The 12426-nt window shown below is 32.0% G+C and overlaps 1 protein-coding gene across 2 annotated transcripts; it reads right to left on the reverse strand.

Annotated features, from left to right (window-relative positions):
- Positions 1-5172: 5172 nt before the first annotated feature.
- On the reverse strand, positions 5173-11810 carry SOX (sulfite oxidase). 2 transcript variants are annotated; one of them, XM_016306887.3, is made up of 13 exons: positions 11660-11810; positions 9947-10280; positions 9727-9842; positions 9562-9624; positions 9453-9489; positions 9255-9336; positions 8331-8449; positions 8126-8221; positions 7180-7290; positions 6995-7096; positions 6782-6829; positions 6413-6628; positions 5173-5533 (listed from the first exon to the last, which is right to left on the reverse strand). In XM_016306887.3, exons 2-13 carry the CDS (start codon positions 10019-10021, stop codon positions 5417-5419), a joined length of 1182 nt encoding a protein of 393 aa, XP_016162373.1. In that variant the 5' UTR covers positions 10022-10280; positions 11660-11810; the 3' UTR covers positions 5173-5416. The 2 variants fall into 2 exon arrangements, with proteins under 2 accessions (XP_016162373.1, XP_020960801.1); XM_021105142.2 differs by having other exon boundaries at positions 8336-8449; positions 11660-11790.
- Between the last annotated feature and the right edge of the window lie 616 nt (positions 11811-12426).

The following is a 12426-nucleotide window of genomic DNA, read 5'->3' on the forward strand; positions in this document are numbered from 1 at the left end:
ATATATAATAAATTATAAAATATACATAAATAATTAATAAAAATAAAAATAAACAATCAATCAATCAAATGCTACTTACTAAATAAAAAAACCTTACATGATCAATTGATATTCTACCGATCACATGTTGGTCATGCTACCTAATCAATCTACAATATTTATCTATCATACATTGTATCAAAACTACATACCTGCATTCATATACTGAGGAAATTTCGGTGCATGCATGGCCTCCAAATCCAGCGAGCACATGAAAGTAGGCTCCACAAATGGATACTGGTTTACTAGTGCATTTGTCACCTCCGCCACATCTGCCTGCATAGTGTCGTCAACCTGATCTTCGTCTCCACTCGGATCAATGACCTCATAGTTACTTTCGAACTCCTCCTCGCTATCACTATTATAATCTTCCAACTCAATATTTCGGTCTGCTTCAGATTGTTCGAACTCAATATACAGCTCGATGAACGATATCTGTGAGCGAGTTTCCATGTACAGCACGACACTCTCCTAGATATTTGAGAATCAATTTTCTCATAAATTACACCTTTTAATTCTTCAAACGACAATGTGAATAGAATAACGATATCTAACAGATTTTCACAGACAAATTTTACTCCTTAGGTGTTTGTAACAAAATCTGACCATGATAATAAACTTTTAACATCACTCTATCATCCATTATGATATATTCACATCAAATGCTCTCAATCTTAGTAAAGTTGCTGTTGAAACAATGAAGAAGAAGTTGCTGTCAAAACAATGAAGAAGAAGAAAGAACCAAAGGGATTTCAGAAGAGAGAATTGAGATATGAAGAAGAAATTGAGACTTCAGCTAATGTTGGGTATATATAAAACCAGAAATCGGACAGTCGGACCGCATTTCAACCGGATTAAATTTTATAAAGAACTAAAATTGGACTGTCTGATTTTAGTCATATACGAATTTAAAATTATATCATGCATGAAATCGGACCGTCCAATTTTAGTAACTGATGCGTGAGCACCTTTCCTATCTTTTTCTAGTGAATTTTCATTCAATTTATCGAGTTTAATCAAGAATTAATTATCTTTTAGCCACTATGGATGCTACTTTGAGTCGTGTGTAATTCTGTTTATTTTAGGTAGCATTCGGTTGGATTTGATGGAGTTTCGGCAGAAAAAGAGAAGAAGGCGAATGATGCTGTCAACCCTGACCTCTCTGCACTCAAACCTGAATATCTCGAGCTACATAGGTCCAATAGACATGATTTTAGTGGCGTTGGAAAGCTAACTTTCAGAGCTTTCCAACGATATATAATAGTCCATACTTCTTTTCCACCAAGTCTGTCAAAGCTGCGCCTAACTTGAGAAATTTCAAGTTAGGCGTAAGGCATAACAACAACACACAACGTAGCACTCCATTCTTCAAGTTAGGCGCATGGATTCTTCAAGTAAGGCGCAAGGCCTTGATCACACACCCCAAGTTAGGCGTGAATCCTCTCAAGTTAGGCGCTAATGCTTCAGCCCATGGACAAGTAAGGCGCAGCCCATGGTCAAGTAGGCGCTAGGTTCAGGTTTTGAAGTGGTCCCCACGCCAATGCACAAGCCATGCGAAATCTTTCATATATTCTGATTAAACTTTAATTTTTATTTTAAAATAGGAAAAAATATTATTTAGTTTTAGGAAATATAATTTACACTAATTAAGATTAGATTTAAAAGGGAAAAGAATCAACCTTTCGAGCTCATCTCTTCTCTTCGACCTCATTCCACAATTTACACAGTTTTACAGAATCTTTGTTTTCTCTCTGAACCATGAGCAACTAAACCTCCATTGTTAAGGTTAGGAGCTCTGTCTATTGTATGGATTGATACTATTATTTTTCTATTTTAATTCATGTACTGATTTATAATTCAAGAATTATTTTCATTCTTTATCTTATGAATTTGGGTGGAACGGAAGTTTGATTCTTGTTCTAATTGAATTCTTGTATAACTTGAAAAAGCTCTTTACTTGAACAACAGTTTGAAAATAATTTCTCCTAAATTTCTAATTATCTGGACTTAACGGGATACGTGACATATAATCCTCTTATATTTGGGTAATTATGATTTTTGTGGCATATAAACTAGAATTGAACTTCATCATCTAATTGGAATTAAGTGGCCAAGGAATTGGCGGTTGATGAAAGTTAGAGTAGACTAAGAAGGTCTAAGGAATTAGGGCTTAGTCATATATAGTATGCCATGAATTAAATCTTGCATGATTAAAATAGTTAGTAAGAAAAGTCAATCCGAAAAGTAGATATCTCTGAAGCTTTAACTGTTTCTCCATATATTATTCACAACTTGTTTACTACTTGCTTATTAATTTTTTGAATTTACTGTTTAATGCTTTTGAATTCTCCAAACACCATTTTCTGTTAGTCTAACTAAATAAATCACTTAACCATTGTTACTTAGTCCATCAATTCTCGTGGAATCGACCCTCATTCACTTGAGGTACTACTTGGTACGACTCGATGCACTTATCAGTTAATTTGTGATTATAAATTCTGCACCAATAACATACGAATTAAAAATTTTAAGATACATAAAATCGGACCGTCCAATTATCATATTCAAAAATTTTTTTCGCACACAAATCAAATTGTCTGATTTTTGTTCTCTTTTCTATCGCAAAGAAATTGTACGGTCTAATTTTTTCTCTAACTTCAAAATTCTAATGTCGTCACAACACTGTATTAATCTCTCAAGCCTATATAACTCAGCAATACACTAATTTCATTGTCATATTAAAAATAATGAGCAGCGAAAGTTATAGACAAGTGGAAAGCGCGTTGTCAATAATTCTCATTTCTCAATAATGCATTCGTGAGTCGTGACACACATGACTTGATATCTTATGTAGACCTAAATCGTTGTATAATAAAATTTAAAAAAACAAGGTCAATCATTGTAAGATTGTTGACCCAACTAAGTAATTAAGTAACACTTGTATTTATCTTCTACGTGCAAAGGTGAGTAGGGAGTAGGGACCAATCTATTTCTACTAATATATAATAGGATAAAATATTTTTTTAATTTATCAAAAATTTTAAAAATATTTATAAATTTTATTTTGTTTAATTTTTATTTTTAAATTTTTATTTATATCAAATATATTTTTGATCGTTTAAATTTTTAAAAAATTTAAAACTAATCAAACAATATATATGATATTTATATTTAATTTATTTATAATAAAAATTATTTTTATAAAATTATTATTAAATTCATCTTAAATATTTTAAAATATTATTCGTCAGATATATATTTAATATAAATTAAAAATTTTTTAAATAAAATTAAAATAAAATAAAATAAATATTATTTTTAAAATTTTTAACAAATTTTAAGAACAAAAAATATATTTTATCGTTTAAAAAATAATACAAATGTAGTAAGTAGTTCTTTGCTTAATAAATAAAACTCTATTTGCTCGACAAGTGCATACTCCCATTGCATGCCACGTGAACCCACAAATATAATACAGCAAATGAGATTAAAATATTGTTAAATACTTAAATCTACGTAGCAAAACATTTATCCCTAACCTTGATATATAAATTACGTCTAACCTTTATGTGATGTCTTTAGCTGTTTAAGAGTGTTACCTCCTAAAAAGTAGTGTCTGTTTTTAGTTACATACATATAAAGATGGCAGAATATTATGAGGACGCTCCTATCGTGAAAAAAGTATTTTAAGGTTTTTAAAGGATCAGAATAGGTTAAAAATATATATGAAAAACATAGAAATCATTTTGAAATAAGGCAAAAAAAATATAAATTATATCTATAAAAAGTATATATTATCCTTCACACATGTCAACATTACTAATAAAAAAACACTACAAATTTAAATTATTTACTCATTTTTAAAAACAGTTTAATTAAAAAATTTAAAATACTAATGCGCTAATGGGTAACCGGGTAACAAGAACGACGACTATAAAAATTAAAAATAACCACAACCATCTCTATTAATTATTGAATTAATATTTTAACATTGTCCAACTTCAAATTCATAAGGAAACTCATTTTTTAATTCACATTTAATCCATTCTTTGTGACGGGCCGATTCTTTTGGGGTGCCATGAGCTTATCACTGCATGGGCCTTACCGATTCTATACATGTCCAACGCTAGTCCAGTCTGTGATTCCTAGCCCACACAATACCACTCTTTTAAACAGCCGCCACATCATCATTCATTTCCTTAATCACATGGGGCACCTAACGTATTATCAAAAGTTTTGGGGTAAACCTTTTAGATACCACTCTCATGTACAGCACGAATGACAACCACAATCTTAGCATATTCCAAACAGGTCCTCTAAGAACCAGCCTCTACTTTTCCTACAATAGACAACTCCATGTTATGATATGTTAAAGAATGTTAATCCAAATGTTATGCATTTATGGAAAGTTCTAAACAAGTTTAACGAAAAGGACATCAATGACGTAGTTAGTTCTTCAAGATATCAAAACAGGTTTGTACGGATATTATTTGTTCATTTATTAAGATAAATACACTCAGTAATAATAATGTAAAAACATAAATACACTCAGTAATACGTATATTGTTAAAATATTATTTTATTTATAAATAAAAAAATCCATTATAAAAGAAAAAAAATTAAGATCTCATGTTCAAATGGTCATATTCACATCTATACCATTGACGTAATTTATTCTAGACAAACAAAAATAATTATCGATGGTAAAAAAACTCAAAATACAAACTTCGTAAAGTCATTCAATTTGATCGTGAGAATATTCTTATCCAAAATCTTCAATAACATAAAAACTAAAATATGTAAACTTCCCTAATTTTGTGTGTAATTTTTTCATATATTACAATTGTTCCATTAAGTAGAAATCTCATACTAAAGTTTTTATTTTTTTTATTTTTTTATTTTTTGGAGGGGGGAGGGGGAGGGGAGGGGTGGCTAGAGACGGGGTGGTTTTTCATCTAAAATTTGAATCGGGGATATATACATATAACCCCCGAAGCATCTACTACCATTACCAAGAACCGAAGCATCTACTACCAAGAATTTGTGAAAAGTAAAATAGGAGTAAAAATATTTCTAATGATATGGAACAAAACTTTACTATAAAAACAAAAACAAATTTGAGATATCCTCAAGTAGAACCAAACACAGTATAATTACTCAAAGAAACCGAGATTTTGACAATCCTAGAGAAATGTAAGCATTTAGTTATTACTCGTTCTCCTTAGACATAAGGACCTTTATCAAATCATGACTAAAATGTGTTCAGTTTTGGCTGTGAAGTAATAACCTTCAAGCATTCTTGTAGTTGGGAGAGAAGGAAGGCCAAAAAAAAAAAAACAAGGCTGCATAGTGACAAGATTTTTTTTTTTTATTTACTTTATAAGTTTGAGTGACCGGCTTGAACTTTCACCCTATGCCATGAAGTGTTTAATATTCCTCTCAAGTTCCAAATGTCTTCAACCTTTTCAGGTTGGATATTTGCAGCTGAATCTATCTGCAAAATCAGCCAGCAGTATTAGAAACATATATAGAAATTTAAGCAATGTAGCATCAATCTATGAGGCTATACATTTTTTTTTATTAATAAGAGTTTTTTTGTTGAGGGGTAAAAATGGGTGCAAAATTTCATTGATGAGTTTGATGTGTAAGATTATATGTGGAACTCATGAAAATTTCGAACCTAATTTTAACCGCCGAAACAGAGAGATTCTAAGAAGAAAAAGAATAAGGCCATGGTCATTTCTACAAATAGCCTGATAAAATTGATACACAATAGCTAGAAAGGGGTATATATATATAATATCAGAAAACCCTAGAAAATCAAATAACTAAAAAAAACACATATTTAACTAATTGACATTGGAAGTCAGTGAAGAAAGTCCTAGGCACATTTGATGAAGTCAGAACAACTATCGTCTTAGCCATGAAAGTTGTGGTTAGCTCCTCCAACATTCATCAATTATCTATTTGTATAATTTATCCATCATCATATAATGAATATCATTTACGTCATCCCACTCTCTCATACAACTTCATTCATCAAATTAATCTAATTACTTTATAAAACTAACTTACATGAACTGGAACATAAAACACAATAAAGTTAAAATTATTTGAACTCATGGAGGACTTTAGACTGACACTCAACAACTTGTGAGTAGATGTTAGTGTTTGTAAAACTCGATTGGTGCAAATAATCTGGAAATTGGAATGGACAACAGTTTCAACAATTTGTCACATTTTGTATGAAGCATATCCAGTTATTATCTCTTAGATGTATACATCAATAGATGCCAGGTATTTAGGATATCTTGCTAGTTCCATAAGACAAGTAACTAGAATCATGAGAATGAGCAGAAGATGTATTACATACCGCTTTTGCAACAATCTCGGTGCTCTGACGAATATCAGCTGTGACCTCAAATAGCACCCATGCCCATTTGTCACTGTTGAAGCCATCCGCTATGTATTGGACACCACTTTTCTGACATCTTGAGGCTTCAATCCAGGTTTTGCCTCCATCAACAGAAACATCGACTCTCTCAATGCCTCTGCCACCACCTGATGCTGCATACCCACTAATTTTTACCTAAATGTAATATCCGAGTATTAAACTCAAACATTCAAGCAATGTAAAACAAGATCAAGAAAAGAACCATGTTTGTGCATTTCATATCGAACCAACAAAAGCACATTCATGATCATGCATGAGTAGCCCATGTACACGATCACATAAACTAACCTTCCCAGGCTTTATTGTGCTCACATCTTCTAGAGAACATATAGCACACTGCCAAAATGAAATCATTACTTATTAATACCAAAGTATTTCTTGGAAAATGCATAAATTTATTCTGTATGATGGATTGGGGACTGGATTTGAAAATATTAATCAACTTTTTCTCTGTAACCCAAACTAAGTTATGTACAGCAGGAAGTACAATAATCAGTGTACCTGAACAGGGAAATCCATTTGGGGCCTCCTGGTTGACCAATTAATATTATCCCAATCCACTGATGGTGGAAACATTTTGTAGTCTTTCTGCATGAAGAAGCCCTGAAATTTGATAATGTTAAGTTCTAGAACATTCTGAAAAGAAAGTTTTGGTATTTTAAGTTATTATACATCACGTATCAGACCTGGCATTCTTCTTCAATAATATTGATATCTTCCAGCCATTTAACAGATCGAGCTCCAATGACGCCAGGCACAACCACACGCAATGGATACCCATGATCCCTGTTAAGAGTCTAAAGAAAGGCAACTAAACATTAAGCTACCCTGATCATTGTACACACAAAAAAGAGAAAAGGAAACAGAAACCTGAAAATTGTAAACTAAGACTAGAGTATTATGCAGAGATTTTTCAGAAATGACAGAACAGGTTAAAAGGGTTAATGTTTGAAATGGATGAGAACTGAGAAAAACTCCTAGTAATACTAATCATGCATGTCAAAATAAGTTCATCTCTCAGCTGTACCCTTCTCTCCAATGCTTACCTCCATCTCCATCCTTGAACATGCTTCTTGTTTTCAATTTTGATAGGTGGGACTAACTTACAGGTAGAGGTAGTTAATTCACCTAAATGTTAAATTTGAGCTTATGTACTCATGAGAATCCCCCCCCCCCCTTCTCTGTATAACTGTAACCGTACTATGTCCTCTTGATGAATTCATCAAAAAATATATTATTTTTAGAGAAGCCAGTGTAACAGAATATGCCTTCACATGTTTGAAATGTAATAATGGTTGTAGTGGGAACCAATTTTCTGATAGAACATTTTACGGTGAATCACATGAGGATTGAGGACACACTAAGAAGAATTATTAGGTTCAAAGAAAGTGGAAATTCCATAAGTATCAAAAACTAAAATAACAGTGACGATAACACACACACACAGGGGGAACCATTTGTCTTGCATATTTGTGCCAAATTAAGAAAATATATTTGCACTGTGACAATAACCATAGTAAATAATTTCACTGTTGGCTTCTTTTAGTTGGTAACTAAAGCAAGTTAGAAGAACCTTTAAATTCTTTGGTGCAGTAAGAAAATAGCAAAAACATAAAGGTCAAATTTACATACTTCTCCATTCATTTCATAAGCAAGTAGAACATCTGCTTCAGGATTTGTTGCCTGACTGAGAGGAATTGATGCCTTGTAAGGACCTCCTTTCTCCTCCTATAGTTTTTTGGAGATTAAGAGAAATCAACAGAATTGTATCGATGAATAAAACTAAAATCAAGAAGTAATCCATGATGTGTAATTTAAATACACGTCATAGTGGTACCTTACACTTATCAACACTAACAAACTCAACATGTTTTCCACCAAATTGAGTATTACTGGTCAACTTTGGTATTCCAACTAGTTCAAGAACATCAGACAACTTGGCACCTCCCCAAACAGCTGAGACAAAAAGTTTAATTAAAAAGTCATCAGAATTTAGGATCTATTCTGTTAAACATCTCAACTGATAAGCTAACTACGCAAGGAACACAAACAATAAGAAGCCTCAGGTTAAGTAGCACCCATGTAACTTGATCCTGAGATCCAATTCTAGCCATGTCAATTTGCTTGCACTTTGGGATGAAACATAGTGATAAAGAACAAAAATCATCAAAAGTCATTCATAATGTCACATCATTCTAGACATTTAAGTTCTAGCACAGGATTCTAGTTCATATCAATTGAGAGGGTTGTTCTGATGTAAGAGGTGAAATAATAAAAGTTTTAGCCATTACATCTTATAAAGCAATTACACTGACTTTCCCTGAACTTTGGTTAAATTCAGCATGAATGGTTTCAGTGAAATTGACCTTCCCTAGGTAAAATAATGTTTACAATTGTGTTTATTGTTATATTTTACAAAATACAATGATATCAAGCTCAGGAGAGATCCATGTTAGATGGGTGTCAGGTTGAAGTCCACCAAACTACAAGAGTAACCTCATATGAAGAGTCAATAATCAAAGTTAACAAAAGATCATATGATTGTTTAAAATTGTCACATGACTTATCTTTTGCTCTTGATCATTTATGTGAAAAGGACATATGCTAACCAAATGTCCAATATTATACACACGTGTACACACACAAAGACTAACAAACAGATACGGGTATGTATGCTTATCTTGCACATATATATAGCTCCTTCAATCCTTGAGCAATTTCAACTTTCATATCAGTCACTCAGAAAAGGACATATGCTAACCATTTCCAATGGCAGAAACATCCCAGCCAACCCCTTTGACAGGTCTGGTCTTGCTCATGGCAGTCCTCCTATTTCCCGCACACTTGGGAACCCAAAAAGTGAAAATCAAATTCATTTGCAGTATGTATACCAAAAACAAAAACACCTTTGAAAAGAAAAAAGGAAATAAATTATGTTCCTTATTAATTTGAAACCAACCTGTAACGTGGCAGTGACATTATACTTGGGCAGCATCCTGCCACCAAAATAACCAGGTCAGTAACCAATTCCTATTTGACAATTCCATAGAATCAATCAGTGCACTAACCTGATATCTTTCATGAAAAGCTGTTTGGGCTTTTCCACCAAACCTGATATCATCACGGAGTATCTGCTCCTCAGCCAAGTAGGTCATAGACAAAGTTAATTTTATTTTCCATTAATAGTTAAGCTGAAAAGAAGGTCATAAAATAGAAGGAGAAAAAAAAGGAACCTTTCAATATCTTCAACTATGGGAATTGGGCCATGGTTTCTCTTGTAAAAGAAATCTGAAGGAGTGACATATGAGCATGTCAGTGCAGAACGTGGTGGCTCCGCATTGAAAGGTTCCTGTCAAAGAAGAAAATGAAAGCATGATAATCTACAAAACTTATATGAAATATTTATGAAACCACGTGATACCTGGAAATAATTAGGATAACTAAAAGGCTTGCCTTGGAGTTAATTTTTAGACAAGGGTGACGAGGAGGCTCTTTAGAATAATCTGAAGGTGCGGTGAGTCCAGGCATTTCTGCTCTCTGTCTTTTTAAGTGTGAGGATAAGGGGTCAGTTTGAGATTGATTAAAGGATGAATTAGAAAGGATTGGATGAAGGAAAGGGGAAAGAGAAGAAAGGAGTGGAACTGGAGTGAGGCTTTGAGAGATTTTGTAGTCTTAGGCCATATGGAGGTGATGAGAGACTCGCCCAGCGTACTGTCTCTTTCTGTCACACTGCACTTTGTGGTGTTTGAGCGCTCGAGGATAAAATCCAAATGCTAGAGTATGAATGCTAATAAAACATCCAAATCCATATGACAGGATACAATAATTAGGAGGAGTTATAAATATTTAAAAAGGAGTCACAGTGGTCTATGGTCTATAATAAGTGAAATCATATCATGTTAAATATTTGGGTGTTCATGAGAAAATGGAAACTATCAGTCCCCGGATACCTAAAATAACCGTTCTAAAATAAATAAACTTAAAATCAGCATCATCTCATAGTTGAAACTTAAACTCCATATAAGAGTTCACAAGAGAAGATATTCCAAAAATATTGCTTTTAACAACAGCTAAAGCATATATGATCAAGTTAAAATTCCTAGTCAACAGATTTCCCAATGAAACAATACAAATCAAAGAGTTTTACACATGTTCAAGGTATCGTAGCTCAAATTTATAGAAACTTAACAGTAATTTTAAGTGCAACAATTACAATATGAAGCAGCACAAACAATAATAGATGGAATCGTGAGAAAGGGCACCAACATGACAACCTCAGGTTCTGCACAGGCTAGATAAGGATCTTCATTTGACTAATAAAGAAAGTTAGCTGGATTATGAAAGATGTATATAGGATGCGTTTGTTTTAGCCTTTTCTGACAAAAATTCAGTAATATATACACACTGGAAAAATCATTTTTGACATAATTTTATAGATTAAAGAAAAAATCAATTAACCTTTTCCGGAAAACTAAATAGAGTAGCTTCTAATTAAAATTGTTTCCAGTTTCTGAAATCGAGTTGTCAAAGCAATCTTTTGAGAATCAGCAACAAACGCACCCATAACTTTCCTTTTCCACAACTAAGTAATGCAGCAAAGTCTGTGAAAATGTAATATTCGATCTTAATATATCACCTAACTACTTCTACAACTTCCAAATCACAGAAGAGAGAATAATACTGCAATAAATAATCCTAATACTATAGTTTCTGCATAGATAAATTTATCTGCTGCAATAAGTGATTAAGAGAAGCCATAATCTAGAAGTTCAATTCCATCTATATCTACAAGGGTTCAACGAATTCCACTGTATTGCTAGAACACTGATTAATTAAGAATGTGCAATTCTAGGGTTCCAGAAACAATTAACCAAACAGAATAAACAGACATGCATACAATATGAGAGGAAATAGATTAAACCAGCGTTACAATGGTGAAACTGAAAAAGTTTCAGTAGCCTCTTCAAGCTATATATATAAAATTGAAATCCAAGTGTTCCGCACATTGTAAAAGAAAGAAAAATAATAAGATGAATGATTGAATTTCAACAACAGAGGACTTTCATGCAACAAATTTTCAATTTGGTGACAGGGACGAAGAAACTTCAAAAACGGAACATAGAAAATCTCCACAGAAAAGTGTTTGATAATTATAAGATGGCGTACCTGAAGAGTAATAATGCGAATAAGAATTGAAGCTTCTGAATGAAAAGCTCAGTGTTTTGATTGATACTTGATAAGTTGATAGCATCGAAGAGTATGATAAATACGTTTCTGCCTCTTTTGTTACATCCCATTTTAATAAGGATTTAATTTTGAGGCAGTAATTGATTTTTTTTTTTATATAATTATTTAAAAAATATAAATAAATTATTGTGAAAAACAATATAAAAATATATTTATATAAAATAAAGTGGAATATAGTATTAATTTTGTTGTTAAAAATTATTATAATGTATAAAATTTGTCTTCCATACAAATTGATGAAACTTTTCCTAATTTTTTTTGAATTGGATAATATCTCTAGTTTACTTTAATCTTTAACATTTTTAGTACAATGTTAACATAAATTTAGTTAAATATATAAATTTGATTGAATTATTATATAAAATTATTTAAATGTATCTTTTAATTATTAATATAGTCAAAAAATTTTGATTTTTTATCGTATTTTTTAATTTGACAAAATAAAAATTAGTTCGTTACGAATTAAAATTTTATTTAAGAATTATTCTAATAGATTATTACATACACAGCGGTACAAGGCGGCCTTTTTTTTTTTTTTTTAATGGTTGTTGTATTTTGTTGTGTTTTTTCTTCTTGGACAGTAGGACAGACCCAATATATTATACTTTGTAGTTGCCACAAAATTGGATAGGACAAGGGACAAAGTTCATAGTTGAATGGTGACACACAAGCCCATGGTATTTCTG

The sequence above is a fragment of the Arachis ipaensis genome, chromosome B6 (assembly GCF_059453495.1).
Source record: "Arachis ipaensis isolate K30076 ecotype BB chromosome B6, ASM5945349v1, whole genome shotgun sequence".
Lineage (NCBI taxonomy): Eukaryota > Viridiplantae > Streptophyta > Magnoliopsida > Fabales > Fabaceae > Arachis > Arachis ipaensis.

Excerpts from the sequence above, each read along its gene's own strand:
- SOX (XM_016306887.3), bottom strand. The coding sequence starts at position 10,021 with ATGCCTGGACTCACCGCACCTTCAGATTATTCTAAAGAGCCTCCTCGT. Across the intron at positions 9,337-9,452 it reads ATGTCACTGCCACGTTACAG|TGTGCGGGAAATAGGAGGAC; the intron begins GTTGGTTTCAAA and ends TGGGTTCCCAAG. Across the intron at positions 7,097-7,179 it reads TTATTGAAGAAGAATGCCAG|GGCTTCTTCATGCAGAAAGA; the intron begins GTCTGATACGTG and ends ATCAAATTTCAG.